Here is a 26,504-nt window from a genome sequence, read left to right as displayed (position 1 = left end):
AGGTTCTGGCAGTGTTGTGCAGACTCAGGACAACTGAGCTTTAGAGGAATACGCAGATTTAAAGAGGAGTCCGTAATTTGCCTTCCAATGATCATGATCTTTTCGTCAAAGTTCATGAATTTATCACTTCTGAAGTGAAAGCCATCCTCTCTTGGGGAATGCTGCTTTTTAGTTACCTTTCCGAAAAGTATTAAAAATAAATTTTGGTTTGTTCTTATTTTCCTCAATTAAGTTGGAAAATAGGATGATCGAGCAGCAGTGAGTGCTCTTCGATACTGCACGGTGCTGTCTTTCCAAGCTAGTCGGAAGACTTCCAGTTTGGTGTAGCGCCATTTCCGTTCCAATTTTCTGGAAGCTTGCTTCAGAGCTCGGGTATTTTTTGTATACCAGGGAGCTAGTTTCTTATGACAAATGTTTTTTGTTTTTAGGGGTGCGACTGCATCTAGGGTATTACGCAAGGTTCAATTGGTGGTTAGGTGGTTAACTGATTTTTGTACTCTGACGTCCTTGGGTAGGTGGAGGGAGTCTGGAAGGGCATCTAGGAATCTTTGGGTTGTCTGAGAATTTATAGCACAGCTTTTGATGATCCTTGGTTGGGGTCTGAGCAAATTATTTGTTGTGATTGTAAACTTAATAAAATGGTGGTCCGATAGTCCAGGATTATGAGGAAAAACATTAAGATCCACAACATTTATTCCATGGGACAAAACTAGGTCCAGAGTATGACTGTGGCAGTGAGTAGGTCCGGAGGCATGTTGGACAAAACCCACTGAGTCGATGGTGGCTCCGAAAGCCTTTTGGAGTGGGTCTGTGGACTTTTCCATGTTAATATTAAAGTCACCAAAAATGTGAATATTATCTGCCATGACTACAAGGTCCAATAGGAATTCAGGGAACTCAGTGAGGAACGCTGTATATGGCCCGTAAACAGTAGCTATAAAAAGTGATTGAGTAGGCTGCATAGATTTCATGACTAGAAGCTCAAAAGACTAAAACGCAGTATATATAGTTTTATAAATTGAAATGTGCTATTGTAAATGTTAGCAACACCTCCGCCTTTTGCTATTATCAGTGATTAGTTCATTTACTATAACTGCCTTGGAAGTGAGGGATCTAACATTAAGTAGCCCTATTTTGAGATGTGAGACATGACAATCTCTTTCAATAATGACAGGAATGGAGGAGGTATTTATTCCAGTGCGATTGCTAAAACGAACGCCGCCATGTTTAGTTTTGCCCAACCTAGGTTGAGGCACAGACACGGTCTCAATGGGGATAGCTGAGCTGACTACACTAAGCTGGCAGGCTGGCTATCTCATTGTGGAGCTAGGGGAATTAGAGCCCTGTCTATGTTCGTAGATAAGATGAGAGCACCCCTCCAGTTAGGATGGAGTCCGTCACTCCTCAGTAGGCCAGGCTTGGTCCTGTTTGTGGGTGAGTCCCAGAAAGAGGGCCAATTTTCTACAAATTCTATATTTTGGAGGGGCAGAAAACAACAGTTTTCAACCAGCAATTGAGTTGTGAGACTCTGCTGTAGAGCTCATCACTTCCCCTAACTGGGAGGGGGCCAGAGACAATTACGATGCCGACACATCTTTCTAGCTGATTTATACGCTGAAGCTATGTTGCGCTTGGTGACCTCTGACTGTTTCATCCAAACATCGTTGGTGCCAACGTGGATAACAATATCCCTATACTCTCTACACTCGCCAGTTTTAGCCTTAGCCAGCACCATCTTCATATTAGCCTTAACGTTGGTAGCCCTGCCCCCTGGTAAACAGTGTATGATTGCTGGATGATTCGCCTTAAGTCTAATACTGCGGGTAATGGAGTTGCCAATGACTAGGGTTTTCAATTTGTCAGAGCTAATGGTCGGAGGCTTCGGCGTCTCAGACCCCGTAACGGGAGGAGGAGAGACCAGAGAAGGCTCGGCCTCTGACTCCGACCCGTTGCTTAATGGGGAGAACCGGTTGAAAGTTTGTCGGCTGAATGAGCGACACCGGTTGAGCATTCCTACAGTAGTTCTTTCCAGAAGCCATGAGAAAATTGTCCGGCTGCGGGGACTGTGCGAGGGGGTTTATACTACTATCTGTACTTATTGGTGGCACAACCTCTTCCTACACTTAAATTACCCTTGCCTAACGATTGCGTCTGAAGCTGGGCTTGCAACACAGCTATCCTCGCCATAAGGCATATTATGAGTACAGCGACTGCAATTAGAAGGCATAATGTTAATGTTACTACTTAGCTTCGGCTGGTGGAGGTCCTGACGAACCACGTCCAGATAAAGCGTCCGGGGTGAAAGAGTTGAATGAAAAAAGTAGAGCGAGGGGGAAAAAATTAAAATATAAAACGGTAATTAAAAGTCAAAACCGTAAAGTTGGCAGGTAGCAAAGTAAGTTTAGCAACAAACCGCACAGCAGCACGTAAACAAGTCTACAAATCTATTCTCTCTGCAACCGCACGGCAAGGGGTACCAGAGCGCCAAGTCTAGGACCAAAAGGCTCCAGCTTCTACCCCCAACCAATGAGACTGCTGAACAATTAATCAAATGTCCACCCGGACTATTTACATTGACACAACCCCCCCCCCCCCCCCTTGTTTTTAAACTGCTGCTACTCGCTGTTTATTATCTATGCATAGTCACTTCACTCCTACCTACATGTACAAATTACCTTGATTAACCTGTACCCCCGCACATTGACTCGGTACCGGTACCCCTTGTATATAGTATTACTTTTTATTTGTATTTAATTTTTTTACTTTGTTGTAAATATTTTTTTAACCAACAATGCCATTCAAGAAAGCGTTAAAGGCTACACCTGTTGTATTCGGTTGATTTTGATTTGACTATGACTTTTGACAAACGACAGAGCTTTCCTTTCAGCACCATGGAGTGAATCCTTACCACCGCTACACCTGGCTATCAGCGGAGGCTTGTTTGACAGTGAAACAGTTCATTCAGCCTCATTTACTGCCTTTTTAAAAACCATAGCTGATATGGCTGACTTGCTTAAACAAATATGGTTACTACTGACTCCTTGTGGATTTGTGTAAGTCATAATGTTTATTCTTATCATTAACACGCTCTAAGTATAAGTAAGTGCAAGAAAACGAGGTAGGCCTATTTGTTCAGCACTTTCAAAATGGACACCGACAGAAATTCAGATGGATGTTAGTTCAGATAAATTCAGCAAGATGTAGAGGCCTTAACTTTACTCTTCTTTAAGGAGAGAGAGGGGAAGAGCAAGACACACTCGGTTAGCCTACCATTTGATTTTTTTCATTAGGCCTTTGTGGTCTAAAAAGGAAGGAAATACAATCATGAGGATTCACTTATATACACAATATACTGACACATTGACAGCGCATTGCGCAAACAAAACAACCCTTGCAATATCAACTGGAATTACATGAGTCTATTACTGAACTTTTTGTTGAAAACAAATATTTGAATGGGAAGACTGTCACTGGCAAACATTGGTTACAGACCAGTAACAATTGAGATGTACAATCTATGGCATAAGGGAACGATGAGCAGATATGTGGCAAGCCATAATTTCTATTAAGTCAACAATGAGAGAGCTAAGCCGGACGTAGTCAATAACTTTGTTCAGCACTTTTGAAATGTACAGCTACAGAATTCAGGACATGGGCCTTTCTTACAGTATTCTCCCTGTACACCAAGTCAGAACGTAGGATACATTTAATAAGCAGACAACGAAAGCTCTTACAATATTCAGTGATTACATTTATCTTAAACAGGCTATAGGCAACATGTGCACCACCAACTCAGGACAGTAGGTGAAATTAAGAGGGAAAATAGACTAAATTATTAGGGTGAGGCACATGGGATACTAACAGCTTACTACACAACATACACTTACTTTCTTAGCTACTGTATACATATCTCCCTGGCATATTACATAATTTATGCAGCAACATGCAATACATTTTTGGACTCACCGTTGTGCTGTGCTCACTTGAACCATTGGTTAAAGTACTTAAGTAAAAATACTTTAAAGTACTACTTAAGTTGTTTTTTGGGGGGGTTATCTGTACTTTACTATTTATATTTTTGACTACTTTTACTTCACTACATTACTAAAGAAAAAGTACATTTTACTCCATACATTTTCCCTGACCCCCAAATGTACTCGTTACATTTTCAATGCTTAGCAGGGCAGGAAAATGGTCAAATTCATTAACTTATTAAGAGAACCTCCCAGGTCATTCCTTTGCCTCTGATCTGGCGGACTCACTAAACACAAATGCTTTGTTTGTAAATTATGCTTGCGTGTAGTAGTGTGCGCCTGGCATTCTCTGGATTTATTGTGCTTTCAAGACACCTGGGAACTCGGAAAAAAACAAGGTTGAATCATGACGTCAGTGATCTTCAGGTCAGAGCTCTGGAAAGAAGCCAGAGTTCCCGACTTTGGAATGTTCAAAATGTATTTTCCCAGTCGGGAGCTAGTTTTTTTTCAGAGTTCCCAGTTCTCTTGAACTCGCTGAAGTCTGAGATTTGCCAGTTCAGAGTTTCCAGTTGTTTTGAACGTAGCAGAAGTCATGCTGGATTGACAGCATGGCAAATGTATTCAACCTTTTCTGTCCCACGGTGTTGCGTGTGAATATTTATCCTTTTGGAAAAGAGACCCTTTCAGACATATATTTTAAATCCTTAAACCAAGACTTGGACCACACACCCTTCACCGAATAGCAGGCAGGGGATGCAAAATAGTGATTGCTTTGCAACGCTTGCGTTAACCACTCATTCCGTCCAAACAATCATTGTTGAAGTTCCGATTTCCGACATGTTGTGTAATGTTTGTCCAATGGCCGATTAGCTCCGATAAATTATAGATTAAAAAAGTATCTTCATATGACAAGGATTTGCCAGTAGATTGTTGACGTGATTCTTGATGACTGCTTGTCTAGCTTGCTAGCTAAGATTTTGGCTAATATGATGTTGACAAGATCAGTCCAATCAAAGCTATGGTAGATGACTTGATTTGATGTCATTTTATCTGTGAACAATGACCTTGAGCCTTCTTGGATGGGCACTTTTAACGTAAATCTATCACAGCACCCAAGGGGGCTTGAACTGCCAAGCTCTCCCTGTAGATTCTGTGGTGACATAGTGTCCCCATGAGTGACAGAACACTGAGCCAATCATGGCAGAACTAGAGAAGATTACCAACGCCTACACTCTGTATATTCCGCTGGCTGCTCCCCCTCCACAGAAAGCACTGAGGTAGGCTTAAACACCTGCATTTACTCAAGAAAGCAAGCAACCATGTTGGTATGTGGCTTTTCACTCAAATTTGTTTTTACATTTTTTGCAAACGTGTGTGTGTGTGTGTGTGTGTGTGTGTGTGTGTGTGTGTGTGTGTGTGTGTGTGTGTGTGTGTGTGTGTGTGTGTGTGTGTGTGTGTGTGTGTGTGTGTGTGTGTGTGTGTGTGTACATACAGTACCAGTCAAGTTTGGACACACCTACTCATTCCAGGGTTTCTATTTTTACTATTTTCTACATTGTAGAATAATAGTGAATACCTAAACTATGAAATAACACATATGAAATCATTTAGTAACCAAAAAAGTGTTAAATCAAAATATATTTGACATTCTTCAAAGTAGCCACCCTTTGCCTTGATGACAGCTTTGCACACTCTTGGCATTCTCTCAACCAGCTTCATGAGGTAGTCACTGCATTGCATTTCAATTAACAGGTGTGCCTTGTTACAAGTTAATTTGTGCAATTTCTTTCCCTAGTACGTTTGTGCCAATCAGTTGTGTTGTGACAAGGTAGGGGTGGTATACAGAAAATATCCCTTTTTGGTAAAGACCAAGTCCATATTAGGGCAAGAACAGCTCAAATAAGCAAAGAGAAACGACAGTCCATCAGTACTTTAAGACATGGTCAGTCAACCCGGAAAAATGTCAAGCACTTTGAAAGTTTCTTCGAGTGCAGTTGCAAAAACCATCAAGCGCTTTGATGAAACTGGCTCTCATGAGGACTGCCACCGCTCTGGGAAGACCCAGAGTTACCTCAGGTGTAGAGGATAAGTTCATTAGAGTTACCAGCCTCAGAATATGCAACCCAAATAAATGCTTCACGGAGTTCAAGTAACAGACACATCTCAACATCAACTGTTCAGAGGAGACTGCTTGAAATCAGGCCTTCATGGTCGAATTGCAAAGAAACCACTACTAAAGGACACCAATAAGGAGAAGAAACTTGCTTGGGCCAAGAAACACGAGCAATGGATATTAGGTTTAAATCTGTCCTGATGAGTCCAAATGTGAGATTTTTGGTTCCAACCACCGTGTCTTTTTGAGACGCATTGTAGGTGATCGGATGATCTCGTGTGTTTAAAAATAAAAATCTTATTTACAATGACGGCCTAGGAACAATGGGTTAACTGCCTCGTTCAGGGGCAGAACGACAGATTTTTACCTTGTCAGCTCGGGGATTCAATCTTGCAACCTTTCGGTTACTAGTCCGCGCTCTAACCACTAGGCTACCTGCCGCCCTGGTGGTTCCCATCGTGAAGCATGGAGGAGGAGGTGTGATGGTGTGGGGTTGCTTTGCTGGTGACACTGTCAGTGATTTATTTAGAATTCAAGGCACACTTGACCACCATGGCTACCACAGCATTCTGCAGCGACATGCTATCCCATCTGGTTTGCACTTAGTGGGACAATCATTTGTTTTTCATATGTGGGAACTCCTTCAAGACTGTTGGAAAGCTTTCCAGGTGAAGCTGGTTGAGAGAATGCCAAGAGTGTGCAAAGCTGTCATCAAGGCAAAGGGTGGTTACTTTGAAGAATAAAAAATTAAACACTTTTTTTGGTTACAAAATGATTCCAAGTGTTATTTCATAGTTTGTCTTCACTATTATTCTACAATGTAGAAAATAGTAAAAATAAAAACCTTTCAATGAGTAGGTGTGTCCCCAAACTTTTGACTGGATGTGTGTGTGTGTGTGTGTGTGTGTTTGTGTGTGTGTGTGTTGGCAAGTATACATGTTTTAACAAAATGGTAGATTAGGGTTGATGGGATTAAAAACAAACTAAAAGAGAACAATTGTAAAATACATTTTGAGAATCTTTTCTCATGGTCTGAGAGTCCTTTAGGTGCCTTTTGTTAAACTCCAAGCGGAGTGCTCAGTTTGTTTTGGCGGCCAGCTCTAGGAAGAGAGCAGGCTCAATTAACCAATGACGTCATTGGATGAATTCTGCAGGTGCGAAAAATAAATACAAATACAGCCATAGTGCATAATTATGTCTGAAACATCCTCTCATAATTGTGTAGGGAGACTGAAAAAACACCCCAAATAATGTCTAGCGGAGAAGTTTCTCTGATATGACTCATTTTATACAGAAATGTATAGGTAATTAACCAATCACAGCCGTCCTTTAGGATTGCACATTCAGCAAGTCACCAGCAGAGGGAGTTACCTTTGAATCCATTTTCCCCATTCACTGTGTTGGTGGTGCTCATCAATTGATCATACCTTCAGAATTAGGAAAGAGCATACTCTGGATACACTGAAAGATACACTGAAATATGATGTAGTTGTAGAGTATATTGTGACAAACAGTGTCTTAAAATAAGCTAAATCTACAAGGGTAGTTATAAAATATGTTATGTTGGATAAATTAATGTGAAATATTTTATTTCAGGATCAAGACACCCCATATTTTGGAGCACACTATAAGGAGTATAATGACACCAAGATGTCTATCATGCACGGTTTACAGAGCATAGGGTCTTACAGTAGGTATGTCTAGGTTTAAAAAGGGCATTAAATGGCCACTTTCATCATGACATTTTTTGTTGATACAAATGTAAAAACCATGTCAAACAATCTTCCTTCCAATTAAGTTTGAAAATTGCTAGAATAATCTGAAATATCAGAAGTATTGGGCTTATTTGGCATGGAATTGCACTATAGACATTTGATGTACACATATTGTACTGAATCAAATGCTGCTGAATGTAGACACTTGCACCAAATGTCATTCTTTGGTTCGCTCTTGTCTGTCTCTAGACCTGATCGGGGACTGGGCCAGTGACAGCGCCCCGGATATCTACTCTTTTGTCCCTTACGCCTGGAAGTTTAAGGTTGTCTTCCACCAGTTTGAGATGCTCTGGGCTGCCAACCAGCACAACTGGATCGACTGCTCCACTAAGCAACAGGAGAATGGTGAGACAGCTGTTGGAATTAAATGATTAACAAACTCAAGAATTCGCAAGGAGTGAACTAAACATTGTATGTAGTGAACATATACAATTTGGCTGCACTTTTGATGCACATAAGAATCGAAATGATTAACTTTTTACTGATATTATATAACCCTTTGTCTTTCAGTGTATCTGGCTGCTTGTGGGGAGACTCTGAACATTGATTTCACGTTACCTTTTAATGAGTATGTCCCTACCACCTGCAATACAAGGTTCTGTCTGAGGGTGAGTACAGTAGCTAATAGCAGATGGAATTTTTCATGATTTCATGTAAGGAATACCCTTACAGTACTTTCTGATGTGGGCACGTATAAGTCTGTGTCTCTGTGTTAATCCCAGGCTGAAGACACAGACTTGCGGCTCTCCCTGCCAGACTGCCACCCCAGCAGGTACCCACTGCTCACCCTGGCCAAGGACTACCAGAACAGCAAGTTGCCACCTGACATGTGCATGCCTGGGGAGAGCCAGGGCCAGAGCCATGGCGGCCCTCCCAAACTCAATAAGTCCGGCTGGAGAAACATCACCCATGCAGAGTGAGTCAGACCCACTAAAACTTTAATTAACGGTATTCCACCAGTATTTAGCCATCATTTACTAGGAAACTGTGTGGTAGAGGTGCTAGGGCTGTTGCGGTGATCGTATTACCGCCACACCAGCAGTCGTGAGTCATAACCACAGTAAACACAGTAATCTCTTATGTACTTTGGATATGCACTACTAGTACCCAACTAGCTAACAATCCTCAGAGTGCTAATGGCCTCATACTCAGGGCTCTATTGTCTCTCTAACCACTCAGACAGCAATGCAAATGCAATTGAAAATCACATCAAACACTTATCAAAACAATATGTTCTTTTAAAACTCACCTCACTGTGATTGATCAATTTGAAGAAAGAAGTTCAACAACAGGTTGAAACAGTGAAAAACATGGTTGTTGTGGATGTTGTTTCAAAGCCTAACAACAAAATGGACAGCGCTTTCTAAGGTGATGATTAATTCAAACCACCCATATGCATATTAGATCTTGTGCATAAATATAGGCCTATATATGAGCCCAAGCCTGAAAAAAATACCAGAATTAAAATAATGATTGTGCCTTTATACAATACATAGCCTACTGCAAATTACACATGGCAGAATTTTTTTAATAAACAAATACTGATTTAAGATAGTATCTTTGGTACATTAGCCTAAATTTAAACAAATTCAGATTTAACCTACAATTAGTGAAATTGTATTTGAATAGCATAGTAATAGGGATTTAAAAAATATATTTTCATAATTAATAGGCTGACACATTACCTTAGCTACAGAATATCTCACCTCTGTGAGTATCCGTCTCCCCTCTCTTTAATTCCTTTCTCAAGCGCGCAGAGGGGCTGTCAATAGTTTAATGAAATATGTTTTCTTTGTGAAAACATGTTATTATTGATGTTCCGGAACAGATTTTGCTTGGTTTCCCAAATTAAGCACAGGGTAGCTGCAGGAACAGGGTTGAAGAGCCTTTGGCATGCAGAGTTTGGGTGGAATATCACCAGTTGTGCAGCAAAATTACCGGAGTAGCCTTCCCAGCATTAATTAAAAATGTACTGGGGGAAAGTGGCCTCCATTCACTATTCCAGTGCATACGGATGACATGTCTTTGTTGTCTTGCCCCTGTTCCTGCCCATTTGATAATGGGCCATTCTAAATCGACATATTAGTAAACACAAGATTAAATTAAGAATAGTCTGATGGGTGAAAATATGATCACTTCATGAGAGAACAGTGTGCAGCCTGAGGCAAGGAACAGAGCGCAAGTCTTTTTTGCGACTTTCTCAAATCAATAGCCTATAGTCGTATCATGCAGCCAATCTTTTGATTTCTAAGGGGTTCTAAGGTTTTTATTATTCACAACAAAAGTTGACAAATAACTCTTAAATCTAGCGTATAGGACCTGTTTCAAATGATCACTTTTACGGTCCACAGAGCCACTTCTTATGCGCGTACTCTCGCTCCGAAACGGGGGGGAATTATGAAATGCATGTTTTCTTAACCTCTCTGGGCTCGGTGGGACGAAATCGTCCCACCGAGCCCAGAGAGGTTAAGAAAACAGCCAGTGTAATCCCTTGGCGCGTTATTCAAATACCTTAGAAATGCTATTACTTCAATTTCTCAAACATATGACTATTTTACACCATTTTAAAGACAAGACTCTCGTTAATCTAACCACACTGTCCGATTTCAAAAAGGCTTTACAACGAAAGCAAAACATTAGATTATGTCAGCAGAGTACCCAGTCAGCAGAGTACCCAGCCAGAAATAATCAGACACCCATTTCTCAAGCTAGCATATAATGTCACATAAACCCAAACCACAGCTAAATGCAGCACTAACCTTTGATGATCTTCATCAGATGACAATCCTAGGACATTATGTTATACAATACATGCATGTTTTGTTCAATCAAGTTCATATTTATATCAAAAACCAGCTTTTTACATTAGCATGTGACGTTCAGAACTAGCATACCCGCAAACTTCCGGTGAATTTACTAAATTACTCACGATAAACGTTCACAAAAAACATAACAATTATTTTAAGAATTATAGATACAGAACTCCTCTATGCACTCGCTATGTCCGATTTTAAAATAGCTTTTCGGTGAAAGCACATTTTGCAATATTCTAAGTAGCTATTTAGACACCCACCAAGTTTAGCCCTCACCAAAGTCAGATTTACTATAAGAAAAATGTTATTACCTTTGCTGTTCTTCGTCAGAATGCACTCCCAGGACTTCTACTTCAATAACAAATGTTGGTTTGGTTCAAAATAATCCATAGTTATGTTCAAATATCCTCTGTTTTGTTCGTGCGTTCAAGACACTATCCGAAGTGTAAAGAAGGGTGACGCGTTTCGTGACAAAAAAATTCAAAATATTCCATTACCGTACTTCGAAGCATGTCAACCGCTGTTTAAAATCAATTTTTATGCCATTTTTCTCATAAAAAAGTGATAATATTCTGACCGGGAATCTGTGTTTTAGTACAAAGAGAGAGAAAATAAAAACATGGGGTCGCCTCGTGCACGCGCCTCAGTCAGATTGTCCTCTGATAGACCACTTACCAAAGGCGCTAATGTTTTTCAGCCAGGGGCTGCAAAGACGTCATTCAGCTTTTTCCCGGGTTCTGAGAGCCTATGGGAGCCGTAGGAAGTGTCACGTTACAGCAAAGATCCTAAGTTTTCAATAAAAAGAGTCAAGAAGCCCAAGGAATGGTCAGAGAGGGCACTTCCTGTACAGAATCTTCTCAGGTTTTTGCCTGCCATATGAGTTCTGTTATACTCACAGACACCATTCAAACAGTTTTAGAAACTTTAGGGTGTTTTCTATCCAAAGCCAATAATTATATGCATATTCTAGTTTCTGGGCAGTAGTAATAACCAGATGAAATCGGGTACGTTTTTTATCCGGCCGTGTAAATACTGCCCCCTAGCCCTAACAGGTTAACAGAATTTCATTTTCTAAATAAGATCAAATGTTTAATTACATTTTTTCCTAATCTGCTATCAGCTAGCATAGCTGCATTTTGCTTCGAAAAATATTACCTCGCCAACAAAAGTTTATTTTGCTGTATTTGACTCGCTGACGACCTCCTATGCCTTCTGGAGGATGGTCGAAGACCGCCCTGAACAGAGCCATGAACCTTTCATAGGAACCCAACTCATCCTCTCCTTTCTCCCAGACGTCCGTAGCCCACTCCAAAGGCCGTCCGGTCAGCAGGGAAATGACCGTGGTAACCTTGGACCTCTCGGTGGTGGGGGCTCCCGTCTGATAGGTAAAATAGAGGGAGCACTGGAGTAGGAAGCCACGGCATTTCAATGGAGTACAGTCATAGTTCTCCGGAAGGGAACGTCGGGCATCGCTGACCTGGGCGGACGGCTGGGTAGGCTGGGGGACTGGCTCACTGTGACGACCCGTGGGAGGGAGAACCTCGCTGGTGGTGTCGAGGCGGTGGAGAACGTGGAGGACCTCCTTCATGGTCGTACCCAGTAGAGCCAGCTGGTTGTGATGTTGGTGGAGTAGATGACCATGTTCCTCGACCGTCTGGAAGATGGTGTAGTCATCTGCTGCTTCCATAATTTCTGAGACAGTATTCTGTAATGGAGACGCAGGGAGTCAGGAAGCAGATGGTGAGTTTAATAATAACAAACATAGATAGTTACAAAACGAGAAGCGTCTAGACATGAAAACTGAACAAATACTACCTGAAGAGTGATGCTAGGGAGTGCTAGATGAAGGGGAAATAATCAGGGTAGTGATGAAGTCCAGGTGTGCCTCATGATGAGGCTCGCCAGGTTTGCGTCATGATGGGTTGCCAGGACCGGTGGTTAGTAAACTGGTGACGTTGAGCCCGGAGCGGGAATAGACGTGACATTAATAATAATATTAATAACAATAAATTATTATTCTTAATGTTACACAAAAATACCTGAAGAATGTTTTAATACATTTCATTTGTATGATTAATTGAAGTTTATTAATAAAATATGAATTTATCCTTCTTTACAATAAATAATGACCTGTCCCACTTTGCCAGTATTGACTGAAAAAGTAGTCTCAGGACAATTTGTGTTTGAAGAAGTCATCCATCCTGTTTTTAATATTTATTTTTTATTTTGTATCGTGTAGTAGAGTTCTTAAGCTATTTAGAATGGTATCATGTTGGGGGTTAAGACAATGGGATGATTCTATAAGGTGTTTGGGAAAGCACATTTTCAGAAAGTGTCTCACTTTGCCAATACTCACCCTATAAAATATTGGCATGAGACTTTATAGGCAGATCTTGTCTGCTAAGTGAACAAGCCAACAGCCTATGGGATGGCACATAGCCAGATAACATACAGTAGGCCAACTAATTTTCTGTTCTTCTGAAATACATTTTCTTTAGACCACACAGTTTCATGACAGCCACAGCCCTATGTGGAGCTTGTTTCACTGTATCCCAAAGAAACAAACACGTAAATAATTATTACTATGTAATTACCATTTCACTATGCCGTTTGTTCCTTGTGCTTCAGGGCTGGCTGGGTGGACTGTTGGACCGTCCCAAACTTCCTGCTCATCATTGATTACACCTGGCACCCCATCTACCCCCAGAAGGCAGACAAACAGCTCAAGCAGTCCTGTAAGCAGATTCCTAAGATGTTTAACTTCATTTGTGTTTATATGTTCCTGCTCTGTACATCTACGTGAGTGTTTGTCTGTCCCTGCAGTGTCGGAGATGGAGGATGCCATGTTGTCGTCCTTGCGCCCCCCTGAGCACTCGTCTGTGCCCCACCCGCCACCACCTCGCAGGTCTGCCCCCAACAGCAGGGTGACCACAGATCCCTCTGAGCTGCCCCCTGACAGGCTCCATGTGGAGATAGAGATGTCCCCCGACTCCCAGATCATCCTCTACGGGCCCCTGCTCAAGGCCCTCGTCTCCATCAAGGTACAGTCAGGGAGACAACACACAGCACAGAAAACTGTGCAGACTCATAGACCTCATCCAGAAACCCCCTAGGGAGGGTAAATGCGAGATTTGAGGAAATCATTTGAGTGACGTGTACATGCTTCAAATCAAGGATTCAGCCCTTTGGTTAGAAAATGTCACAAGATTTAACCCTCCACACATCCCTCTCCCCCTTCTGTAGGAGAACTACTTTGGTGAGGACGACATGTACACAGACTTTGAGGAGGCGGTGTCCAGCCCTGTGCTGTCCTCCCTGTCCACCTCCTCCACCCTGGGTTGGTCTCCACTGGGCCTGGACGATGATGGGAGGGATGGTGCCACCCTCCACCCCCTGGCCCTGCGCCCCTGGGAAATCACCGTCCTCATCAACCTCTACAAGGTGCACGGACGCCTGCCCATGGTAAGTCCATCCCCACCTACCCCTGCAACAACCAGAAATCTTTATCAGCAACTAACACATTATGTGGTCTCCCAGCACCACTTTGTACCAGTTGTACCAGTGCTGGAGATACCCCTTAACCCAGACATTCTTGTAACTCCTCTCCATGTGTGTCTGGACAGCACTGCGGCAGTGACAGTCCTGAAGCCCCCTCGGGGTTCCTAGAGAAGCTGTGTTTTGAGATGAAGAAGGGCTACAAGGAGACCATGCTCCAGCTTGTGCTCTCACCGGCTCACATATTCATCAGTGACAACTACCAGGTGAGTCAATCATAATCAAAAGGAAAGGAGCTTTAGTGATACATTCATACAAGAGCCCTCACTTTTCACTTCAAGGGGTGCACTTGTTCATGTTGACAAGGATTTAAAAGCACTGCATTGATGTAGACATTGCACAGAACATGGTTTATGATTGTATGCTTAGCAGTAGCCATTGGTTTGTTATTACTGGAGCCTCAGAGCTAAGAGATTTACCTGAAATGCCCTGGTTGGTAATCTCTTCCCTCATGCAATGACCTGCAGAACTGAGTTCCGCTGAGAATAATAGACTGCAACATTTTTGTTGTATGTGGCTCAATGTTTTGAGAGTACAGTGAATGCGGATCAACTGAAGATTTGAATTGCAAAGAATCAAATAGACACTTTTTACCTATTATCAATGCACATCGCACAATACTACCATTTGACTGTCGAACTGTAGGAACTAGCCATTCTAAGGTTGTTCTGTGCTTTCACAAGATTGTATGCATGTGATGGATGTATGATAGATGTACATGTGCATGCATAATGTCTGGATGTTTGTGTGATGCGTGTATATGCATATTGGAAGCTAATCCCATCTGTCTTTAGGCTCCAACAAGTTTATTATTATTACTAGCGCTGTCATGCGATTAAAATAAGGAATAGAAATAATGGCATTAATCGCAATTTTTGAATTTGCTAAAATGTGCCAAAAACTACTTATAGGCAATCTGTTTTGATTGTAAGAAATAAACACAAAATAATCTTCATCAGAACTTTTTAATGGTATTTTCAACATAAACAACACAAAAGTCACTGACATACAATATAGCCAGTGGTGGAAGAAGTACTCAATTGTCATACTTGAGTAAAGTAAAGATACCTTAATAGAAAATGACTCAAGTAAAAGTCACCCAGTAAAATACTTGAGTTAAAGTCTAAAAGTATTTGGTTTTAAATATACTTAAGTAATAATTTTTTTTGGAATTGCTAAAATGTACTTAAATATCAAAGTCAAAGTAAATGTATAAATCATTTCAAATTCCTTATATTAAGCAAAACAATTTTCTCGTTTTTTATTTTTATTGACGGATAGCAGGGGCACACTCCAACATAATTTACAAACAAAGCATTTGTGTTTAGTGAGTCCGCCAGATCAGAGGCAATAGGGATGAATGACCAGGGATGTTCTCTTGATAAGTGTGTGAATTGGACCATTTTCCTGTCAAAATGTAACATACTTTTTTGTGTCAAGGAAAATGTATGGAGTAAAAAGTACCGTAATAAGCCGCACATGTCTATAAGCCGCAGGTGCCTACCAGTACATTGAAACAAATGAAAGAAAGAAAGAAAGAAAGAGAAAGAGAGAATTAGAGAGAGCATACTTAAATTCACACAGGACACCGGATAAGACAGGAGAAATACTCCAGATATAACAGACTGACCCTAGCCCCCCGACACATAAACTACTGCAGCATAAATACTGGAGGCTGAGACAGGAGGGGTCAGGAGACACTGTGGCCCCATCCTATGAAACCCCCGGACAGAGCTAAACAGGTAGGATATAACCCCACCCACTTTGCCAAAGCACAGCCTCCACACCACTGGAGGGATATCTCCAACCACCAACATACCATCCCGGGACAAGGCCGAGTATAGCCCACAAAGATCTCCGCCCTGGCACAGCCCAAGGGGGGGCGCCAACCCAGACAGGAAGACCACGTCAGTGACTCAACCCACTCAAGTGACGCACCCCTCCCAGGGACGGCATGGAAGAACACCAGTAAGCCAGTGACTCAGCCCCCATAATGGGGGTAGAGGCAGAGAATCCCAGTGGAAAGAGGGGAAACCGGCCAGGCAGAGACAGCAAGGGCGGTTCGTTGCTCCAGCCTTTCCGTTCACATTCACACCCCTGGGCCAGACTACACTTAATCATAGGACCTACTGAAGAGATGTGTCTTCAGTAAAGACTTAAAGGTTGAGACTGAGTCTGCGTCTCTCACATGGGTAGGCAGACTATTCCATAAAAATGGAGCTCTATAGGAGAAAGCCCTGCCTCCAGCTGTTTGCTGGAGGCAGGGCTTTATGCTGGAGGCCCGCATCTTGTGAGCTGGAGGCCCGCGTCTTGTGACCGTAGCGTACGTGTAGGTATGTACGGCAGGGCCAAAATCGGAAAGATAGGTAGGAGCAAGCCCATGTAATGCTTTGTAGGTTAGCAGTAAAACCTTGAAATCAGCCCTTGCCTTAACAGGAAGCCAGTGTAGGGAGGCTAGCACTGGAGTAATATGATCACATTTTTTGGTTCTAAAAAACGACTTAAGCAGTACCTTAAAGTATTTTTACTTAAGTACTTTACACCACAGCGTATTGCTAGCTATTAATGCTCCCAATGTTTAAGTAGGCCAATTCCATCTTGTTCTTGAAGGTTAACACTTGCATGAACACACAAGTTGTTAAACATTCAGGGTTGACTTTAGGGAAAAAGAAGGTTTTAAACCTGTCCAACAATGTTATCAATTCCACAGAAGACAATAACAACAGATCAGCCAGGTCTGAGTTCATGTAATATACTTCTCAAAAAAATAAAGGGAACACTTAAACAACACATCCTAGATCTGAATGAAAGAAATAATCTTATTAAATACTTTTTTCTTTACATAGTTGAATGTGCTGACAACAAAATCACAAAAAAATAAATCAATGGAAATCCAATTTATCAACCCATGGAGGTCTGGATTTGGAGTCACACTCAAAATTAAAGTGGAAAACCACACTACAGGCTGATCCAACTTTGATGTAATGTCCTTAAAACAAGTCAAAATGAGGCTCAGTAGTGTGTGTGCCCTCCACGTGCCTGTATGACCTCCCTACAACGCCTGGGCATGCTCCTGATGAGGTGGCGAGGGATCTCCTCCCAGACCTGGACTACAGCATCCGCCAACACCTGGACAATCTGTGGTGCAACGTGGCATTGGTGGATGGAGCGAGACATGATGTCCCAGATGTGCTCAATTGGATTCAGGTCTGGGGAACGGGCGGGCCAGTCCATAGCATCAATGCCTTCCTCTTGCAGGAACTGCTGACACACTCCAGCCACATGAGGTCTAGCATTGTCTTGCATTAGGAGGAACCCAGGGCCAACCGCACCAGCATATGGTCTCACAAGGGGTCTGAGGATCTCATCTCGGTACCTAATGGCAGTCAGGCTACCACTGGCGAGCACATGGAGGGCTGTGCAGCCCCCCAAAGAAATGCCACCCCACACCATGACTGACCCACCGCCAAACCGGTCATGCTGGAGGATGTTGCAGGCAGCAGAACGTTCTCCACGGCGTCTCCAGACTCTGTTACGTCTGTCACGTGCTCAGTGTGAACCTGCTTTCATCTGTGAAGAGCACAGGGCGCCAGTGGCGAATTTGCCAATCTTGGTGTTCTCTGGCAAATTCCAAACGTCCTGCACGGTGTTGGGCTGTAAGCACAACCCCCACCTGTGGACGTCGGGCCCTCATACCACCCTCATGGAGTCTGTTTCTGACCGTTTCAGCAGACACATGCACATTTGTGGCCTGCTGGAGGTCATTTTGCAGGGCTCTGGCAGTGCTTCTCCTGCTCCTCCTTGCACAAAGGCGGAGGTAGCGGTCCTGCTGCTGGGTTGTTGCCCTCCTACGGCCTCCTCCACGTCTCCTGATGTACTGGCCTGTCTCCTGGTAGCGCCTCCATGCTCTTGACACTACGCTGACAGACACAGCAAACCTTCTTGCCACAGCTCGCATTGATGTGCCATCCTGGATGAGCTGCACTACCTGAGCCACTTGTGTGGGTTGTAGACTCCGTCTCATGCTACCACTAGAGTGAAAGTACCGCCAGCATTCAAAAGTGACTAAAACACCAGCCAGGAAGCATAGGAACTGAGAAGTGGTCTGTGGTCCCCACCTGCAGAACCACTCCTTTATTGGGGGTGTCTTGCTAATTGCCTATAATTTCCACCTGTTGTCTATTCCATTTCCACAACAGCATGTGAAATTTATTGTCAATCAGTGTTGCTTCCTAAGTGGACAGTTTGATTTCACAGAAGTGTGATTGACTTGGAGTTACATTGTGTTGTTTAAGTGTTCCCTTTATTTTTTTGAGCAGTGTATATAATCCAGCTATTAGAGCTAACCTAGGCTACTTTTTCCATGTTCTTCAACATGAACTAGTCACAAGCTGCTACTTCTAAAAATGTGTGACCATTTGCTTAAATAGTTTGACCTGAGAACTACAACAAAAACAGTAGCTAAATGGAATGGATGTCCTGTTCTGATTAAAATCATTGTGGGAAATTATAGTTGAATCAGCCATGGCACTGTAAACATTATTTTGATTAGCTAGCTAGCTAACGTTAGCATAACTAGCTAGCTGCTTCTGTACAAATGATGTTTTTGCTGTTATCTAAAGAGAGGCCTAGGAATGTGTTTATGGTTGAACTTTCTGTAAGTTTTCCTTCAAAATGGTTGCTCAAAGCTGCGTGCATAGTGGATGTTTAAGCACCACAGTAGAGACAGAAAGCACTACAGAGATCGAGTGCACACTGTAAGCTTCACAGAGCGTGTTGTGTGTTGCACTTAAAAGGTTTTGTGTGGAAACGCGTTCGCTTAAGCATGTGGTAAAGAAATGGAGATGTGATTAATGCGTTAAGATGTTCACTTTGACAGCCCTAATTATTACCTGTATCCACACAGCGGCCCACATCTGATGGTGTTCTGAGGGACGGCCACCTGAGTCTCTCTGGTCTGCAGATGCGTGCCCACGCCATGTTCTCAGCCCAGGGCCTGCCTCTAGGCACAGACACCCTGGAGTACGCCTGGCTCATAGATATACAAGCCGGGGCCCTCACTGGGAGAGTCACCATGCCACAGGTCTGTCTACACTGCTGTTCTATCTGTGTGTGTCTGTGTGTGTCTGCGTATATCTAATGAATGTGTTGTTCCTCAGCTGGCCAGTGTGATGGAGTGGGGCGAGACATACATGTTTCACGTCTTCTCCCGGGAGTTCCAGCTGGAACAGCCCAAGCCCTCTGTCATCTGCCAGCACGGGGTGGACCGCCGTGTGTGTGACTCCAAGGTAACACTTTCCCATGCATGGAAATCACATACTAGAGAATCTGTAGTCTGCTGGTTTTCTATATTTGTGTAAAGAATATAAGACAGTAATAAACCAGTGTAACTATTCTGTTCTCTTCTCTTGTAGATGGCCTGCCTGCCTGGACACTGCCGGACCTCTGAGGAGCTCAAGTACACCATGACCCGTCTGGCTGTGGACGGGGCTGACCTCTTCATAGTGGAGCACAGCTGTGCAGCCAACATCAAGGTAATTCTTAAACTCTAGAACAAAATGTTTAACATTAGGGGGTACTTGACAGGACTCGACATTAACGAGTATCCTCATGTCCGGGACAAGTAAAAAAAAATAAAAATCAGACAAGAAGAATAAAGATTTAAGTTGTCCAAATGGACAAGTAAAAAAATATACCCCAAAAATCACAATATCAAACAATTACTCCGATCAGAATTGGATCAGAGAGGCCAACATTGGATTAATATTCAAATAAATGTTTCATGTAGGTCTACATAAATAAAAAAGCTTACATGTCAAAGTGTAGGTGATATGCATATTGGCTACAGCCTCCTGTCCAAACCGATGCTGACATGGAGGCGGCAGAAAGTGTAGCCAATGGTTAATGAGACTTTTAATTACATAAATACCGTACCTTTAGAAAGTATTCATACCCCTTGACTTATTCCACATTGTTTTGTTACAGCCTAATTTCAAAATTGATGAAAGAATATATATATATAATCTCATCTACAAAAAATACCACATAATGACAAAGTGAAAACTATTTGTCTAAACTAAATTAAATACAGAAATATGTCATTTACATAAGTATTAGGTTATTGTCCTGCTGAAAGGTGAATTAATCTCCCAATGTCTGGTGGAAAGCAGACTGAACCAGGTTTTCCTCTAGGATTTGCCTGTGCTTAACTCCATTCCGTTTATTTAAAATCCTGATAAACTCCCCAGTACTTAACGATTACAAGCATACCCATAACATGATGCAGCCACCACAATACTTGAAAATATGGATAGTGGTACTCAGTAATGTGTTGTGTTGGATTTGCCCCAAACATAGCACTTTGTATTCAGGACAAAAAGTTCATTGCTTTGCCACATTTTTTGCAGTATTACTTTAGTGCCTTGTTGCAAACAGGATGCATGTTTTAGATTATAATTTTTTTTTTTTTACTCTGTCAATTAAGTTAGTATTGTGGAGTAACTACAATGTTGTTGATCCATCCTCAGTTTTCTATCACAGTCTAACTGTTTTAAAGTCACCATTGGCCTCATGGTGAAATCCCTGAGTGGTTTGCTTCCTCTCCCACAACAAAGTTAGGAAGAACGCCTGTATTTTTGTAGTGACTGGGTGTAATGATACACCATCTAAAGTAGAATTAATAACTTAACCATGCTTAAAGGGATATTCAATGTCTGCTTTTTTTAAACTAATAGGTGCCCTTCTTTGTGAGGCATTGGAAAACCTTTTGTGGTCAAATCTGTATTTGAAATTCACTGCTCGACTGAGGGACCTTACAATTATCTGTATGTGTGGTGTACAGAGATGAGACAGTCATTCAAAAATTAGATTAAACTATTATTGCATACACAGTGAGTCCATGCAACTTATTATGTGACTTGTTATCAAATATTTACTCCTGAACTTATTTAGGCTTGCCATAACAAAGGGATTGAGTACTTATTGACTCGAATACATTTCAGCTTTTCATTTTTAATCAATTTGTAAAAATGTCTTAAAACATAATTCCACTTTGACATTATGGATATTGTGTGTAGGTCAGTAACAATTCAATCTCAATTTAATACATTTTTAATTTAGGCTAATGCAACAAAACAACAAAAAGTCAAGGGGTGTGAATACTTTCTGAAGGCACTGTAAACACATTGAAACCAGCATTTTTCTCTTGTTCTATTGGTTTTCAAATCAACGTTCTTTTATTGTCCAGCAGCCGAAGGAATAATCCTAGTCATATTAGTAACCCATGCTAGTTGATGCATCTTTAGATCTCCCCTCTTTCTTTATTTCTAACTGATATTTTAATCTCTGTCACATGGATCCACTCACGCATGCGGTGCGCTTTTGAGAACATTGTTTTCCCGCTAATTGCATTTTGGAATATTTGCTCATAGCCTACAGCCTGTGCACATTGTTGAGCTTATAATATGAAGAAATAAAACTTTATCAACATCTTAAGCTAAACAGTCTGATCTGTTGCATCAGCATCATTGCTTTAAAAAAAAAAATATATATATGTGCACTGTTTGTATGGATCTGTCATCCCAGAACTGTCCCAGAGTCTGTTTTGAACCGTATAAATATTTTTTATCATCCGAGCGACGACAGGACGCCCTTAATTTCAAGCCCTGGAGGGAATTATTTTCTAACGATGTAAAAAGTATTTGGTTGCAATGTTTTATAGGCTACCAAGGGTGGCCAACCATCCTCCAGGGGAACCTTAAAGGGGCAGTGTTTTATTTTGAGATATGCTTGAATATGCAAAGATGCCAATAGGAAGTGTGTAGCCTACATTTTTGTCTATTTCTCTATGGTAAAAAAAAAGATGGTAATACATTTTATTTTGTAAAGTGGTTCCTTGAATCATAAAATTATGTAAAAATGGTGTTACAGGCCTTTTCTTTTTTTTCATTTGAGCTTTTGGACAAGTAAAAAAAATCTGTCCTACTTGTCCAGAGTGACAAGTGTCAGAAAAAGTTAATGTCAAGCCCTGCTTGAGGACAGGAGTTAAAAAACACTGCTCTATTTCTACCTTCCCTTCACCTAGACCGGCGCCATCCGACTGGCCAACTGCAACCTGCACAATCAGGCGGTAGGAGAAGGGATCAGTGCTGTGGTTCAGGACGTATATATCCACCAGTACATTGAACAGCAGCAGCAACAGCCCCAGTCAGACGGGGTCCGACCAGGGCCCTCTCCAGGTCAGGGGTTAGGGCTGGGCCAGCCCCCTGTACTGCGGAGATCCTTCTGGTTGGAGGCTGGCTCGGTCAACTTTGCCCTGATCACGGCTGACGTGGCACTGGCTGCGGACCACCCGGCCAAGTACGAGGTGCAGAGGCAGTTCCTGGAGCTCCATGACGCTCACACCAAGAGGTAGGAATGGAAGAAGGAATGAATACACTTCATTGATCCCAAAGAAAATAGGGGCAAATGGATCCCTAGAGAAAATTGGTCTTGGCACCACCAGCAGCAGTCACAGACACAGAGAACACAGAGACATGAGTGCGCTGTCTCTCTTTTTCCCTTCCTCCCAGGCTATGGTTCCTGTGGCCAGATGAGACAGGGCGTAACAAGCGAAGCAGGAATAAGTGTGGCTGCCTGGGGGGCTGTCGTTTCTACGGGGGCACCAACACAGGCCTGGACTTCTTCCATCTGGAGGAGAAGACCCCCTTGAGCTCTGCCTTCTCCTCCAGCGCTGAGTCAGACATTTGCTACGGCCAATCACTGCTGCAGCCTGGAGAGTGGATCATCACCAGGGAGACAACCAAACTGTCCAATGGTACGGGAGTTTTAATTTATTTTATCAAACGGTACAGGATTATAGTTCATAGGGATTGTAGACTGATGCAGAGGTCATATCTGGGTTCACTGTGAAAATGATGTTAAATGTCAAGGATGATGGTCTGTTCCATTTTAGCTTTGATCTGTGTATCTGGAACACACGTAACCTACAGTAGTGTGTATTCTCTCCTATAGGTAAGGGTTTGGGGGTGAAGAAGGACACCTGTACCCCCAGTCCGGCCCCGGAGGCCGGAATGCGGGGTCAACACCTGAGCCTCCAGGTGCCTCCGCGCTCCCACAGTTCGGCCTCCTCCTCCGAGGAAAATAGTTCCTCCAGTGCAGCATTGCCCCTACTGGCCGGGGAGCGGGACAGCCCGTCTCCCAGCACTGAGGAACGCATGTTCCCCATGAACGGCAAAAGCACTGCAGAGTGAGTAGCAGATGAGTGCTCCAGGGGTGCAACAGGCATACACATATTCACAATTGACCAACAGCCCGCATACTAGCCCACGAAGAGTGAAGAAGCTGACTTTTTGTTGATTCCAAAGTGCATTATCTTGGTATTCTCAACCCCTTCTTCTCTCTACACAGTACTCTTACAGATGTCCCTGAGGGCTCCCCAGTCTCTCCCAACAGTGCCCAGGAGCGCTCCTCCCTCCGCTCCCCTCTCCGCTCACCCCTCAAGCGCCAGTCCTCCATGCAGTCTGCCCGGCTAGGCAGCACCAAGAGCCTGTCGGCAGCCGTCTTCACCGACAAGCCTCCGCCGGCCCTCGCTGGCGTCCAGTTCAGCAGTGAGGTCTCCCGTAGTGACGAGAACGCCCTGGACTCTCCGCGCCGGAGCTACAGCTCCTTCCCCTTCACGCCATCCGCAGACTCCTGCACCTTCCACCAGTACCGCTCGGCAGACTCCAGCATGTCGGTGGCCGACAGCGAAGCTTACTTTTCAGCAGCAGAGGACTTTGAGCCCATCAGCAGTGCAGATGAGGGTCCAGGCACCTATCCTGGGAGGAAGAAGAGGAGGCAGCAGCAGCAGATGCAGTATCAGCCCCAGCAGCAGCCCTACCACATGGACCACTACAGGTGGGGACTGTAGCTGCTAAATGACTGCACCTCCTTTCCTGACCCTTCTCCCTCTTACCTAAGCGTGTACTTACTTCAGAGAATGTGTTCTCAGTCAACTTACCTTGTAAAATAAAGGGAAACAACACATGCTTGCAGTACTTAAACCAATCTGTTGTGATTCCAGCCGCAGCTCCATCTACCACAGCGTGGAGGGCCCCCTCACCTATGTTTTGAACGGGGATCTCATCACAGAGCCCAGGCCTTTACCCATGCCCCCCATGCTGCCCCCGCTGCCAGCCCACCCCATCCCCAGCCACCAGTCGCAGGCCTCCTTTGTTTCGGCGCTGGGGTTGGAGGAGGAGGGCTCGGTGGAGGTGGAGAAGACCCCCGAGCCAGGCCTGGTGACACGACAGCCCCACGTCATGGCCTGCTACCAGAGTTACCTGGCCCACTACCAGGTAAGGCTGAGACACAATACTTTATCCCTGAACTCTTATTATTATTATTAGTTAGGAAAACTAAAATGTAATGTACATACATTTGACACCCCTGTATAGGGTTGCAAAGGGAGGGTATATTACTGTTAACTTTCATATCAACTTAGTGAAGCTGAATTGAACCATATGGCCTATCCACTAGAAACGCATGGACAATATGGACACATACAGTTGAAGTCGGAAGTTTACATACACTTAGGTTGGAGTCATTAAAACTCGTTTTTCAACCACTCCACAAATTTCTTGTTAACAAACTATAGTTTTGGCTACTCAGTTAGGACATCTGCTTTGCATGACACAAGTCATTTTTCCAACAATTGTTTACAGACAGATTACTTCACGTATAATTCAGAAGTCAGAAGTTTACATACACTAAGTTGACTGTGCCTTTAAACAGCTTGGAAAATTACAGAAAATGATGTAATGTCTTTAGAAGCTTCTAATTTGAATCAATTGGAAGTGTACCTGTGGATGTATTTCAAGGCCTACCTTCAAACTCGGTGCCTCTTTGCTTGACATCATGGGAAAATCAAAAGAAATCAGCCAAGACCTCAGGAAAACAAATGTAGACCTCCACAAGGATGGTTCATCCTTGGAAGCAATTTCCAAACGCCTGAAGGTACCACGTTCATCTGTACAAACAATAGTACGCAATTATAAACACCATGGGACCACGCAGCCGCCATACCGCTCAGGAAGGAGACGCTTTCTGTCTCCTAGAGATGAACGTACTTTGGTGCGAAAAGTGCAAATCAATCCCAGAACAACAGCAAAGGACCTTGTGAAGATGCTGGAGGAAACAGGTACAAAAGTATCTATACAGTGAGGGAAAAAAGTATTTGATCCCCTGCTGATTTTGTACGTTTGCCCGCTGACAAAGAAATGATCAGTCTATAATTTTAATGGTAGGTTTATTTGAACAGTGAGAGACAGAATAACAACAAAAAAGTCCAGAAAAACACATGTCAAAAATGTTATAAATTGATTTGCATTTTAATGAGGGAAATAAGTATTTGACCCCTCTGCAAAACATTACTTAGTACTTGGTGGCAAAACCCTTGTTGGCAATCACAGAGGTCAGACGTTTCTTGTAGTTGGCCACCAGGTTTGCACACATCTCAGGAGGGATTTTGTCCCACTCCTCTTTGCAGATCTTCTCCAAGTCATTAAGGTTTCGAGGCTGACGTTTGGCAACTCGAACCTTCAGCTCCCTCCACATATTTTCTATTGGATTAAGGTCTGGAGATTAATGTGCTTCTTCTTGAGCCACTCCTTTGTTGCCTTGGCCGTGTGTTTTGGGTCATTGTCATGCTGGAATAGCCATCCACGACCCATTTTCAATGCCCTGGCTGAGGGAAGGAGGTTCTCACCCAAGATTTGACGATACATGGCCCCGTCCATCGTCCCTTTGATGTGGTGAAGTTGTCCTGTCCCCTTAGCAGAAAAACACCCCCAAAGCATAATGTTTCCACCTCCATGTTTGACGGTGGGGATGGTATTCTTCGGGTCATAGGCAGCATTCCTCCTCCTCCAAACACGGCGAGTTGAGTTGATGCCAAAGAGCTCCATTTTGGTCTCATTTGACCACAACACTTTCACCCAGTTGTCCTCTGAATCATTCAGATGTTCATTGGCAAACTTGAGACGGGCATGTATATGTGCTTTCTTGAGCAGGGGGACCTTGCGGGCGCTGCAGGATTTCAGTCCTTCAAGGCGTAGTGTGTTACCAATTGTTTTCTTGGTGACTATGGTCCCAGCTGCCTTGAGATCATTGACAAGATCCTCCAGTGTAGTTCTGGGCTGATTCCTCACCGTTCTCATGATCATTGCAACTCCACGAGGTGAGATCTTGCATGGAGCCCCAGGCTGAGGGAAAGGCAATGCTACCAAAGTGTATG

The 26,504-nt window shown here is 43.1% G+C and overlaps 1 protein-coding gene across 18 annotated transcripts in view; it reads left to right on the top strand.

Annotated features, from left to right (window-relative positions):
• Window positions 1-26,504, top strand: part of kiaa1109 (KIAA1109 ortholog) — a 136,039-nt gene that overhangs the window by 25,726 nt on the left and 83,809 nt on the right. For all 18 annotated transcript variants that reach the window (XM_014191706.2, XM_014191736.2, XM_014191821.2 and 15 more), the window contains exons 14-28: window positions 8,052-8,207; window positions 8,373-8,470; window positions 8,585-8,778; window positions 13,304-13,410; window positions 13,499-13,716; window positions 13,919-14,137; window positions 14,299-14,436; window positions 19,137-19,313; window positions 19,390-19,518; window positions 19,645-19,764; window positions 22,314-22,639; window positions 22,801-23,045; window positions 23,243-23,477; window positions 23,639-24,127; window positions 24,294-24,567. In XM_014191706.2, coding sequence (XP_014047181.2) covers window positions 8,052-8,207; window positions 8,373-8,470; window positions 8,585-8,778; window positions 13,304-13,410; window positions 13,499-13,716; window positions 13,919-14,137; window positions 14,299-14,436; window positions 19,137-19,313; window positions 19,390-19,518; window positions 19,645-19,764; window positions 22,314-22,639; window positions 22,801-23,045; window positions 23,243-23,477; window positions 23,639-24,127; window positions 24,294-24,567 — 3,125 coding nt within the window. The remainder of the gene's footprint in view (window positions 1-8,051; window positions 8,208-8,372; window positions 8,471-8,584; window positions 8,779-13,303; window positions 13,411-13,498; window positions 13,717-13,918; window positions 14,138-14,298; window positions 14,437-19,136; window positions 19,314-19,389; window positions 19,519-19,644; window positions 19,765-22,313; window positions 22,640-22,800; window positions 23,046-23,242; window positions 23,478-23,638; window positions 24,128-24,293; window positions 24,568-26,504) is intronic.

Source organism: Salmo salar, chromosome ssa01, assembly GCF_905237065.1.
Source record: "Salmo salar chromosome ssa01, Ssal_v3.1, whole genome shotgun sequence".
NCBI lineage: Eukaryota > Metazoa > Chordata > Actinopteri > Salmoniformes > Salmonidae > Salmo > Salmo salar.
The sequence above is the reverse complement of the archived record's forward strand: the minus strand, read 5'-3'. Positions and strand labels throughout refer to the sequence as shown.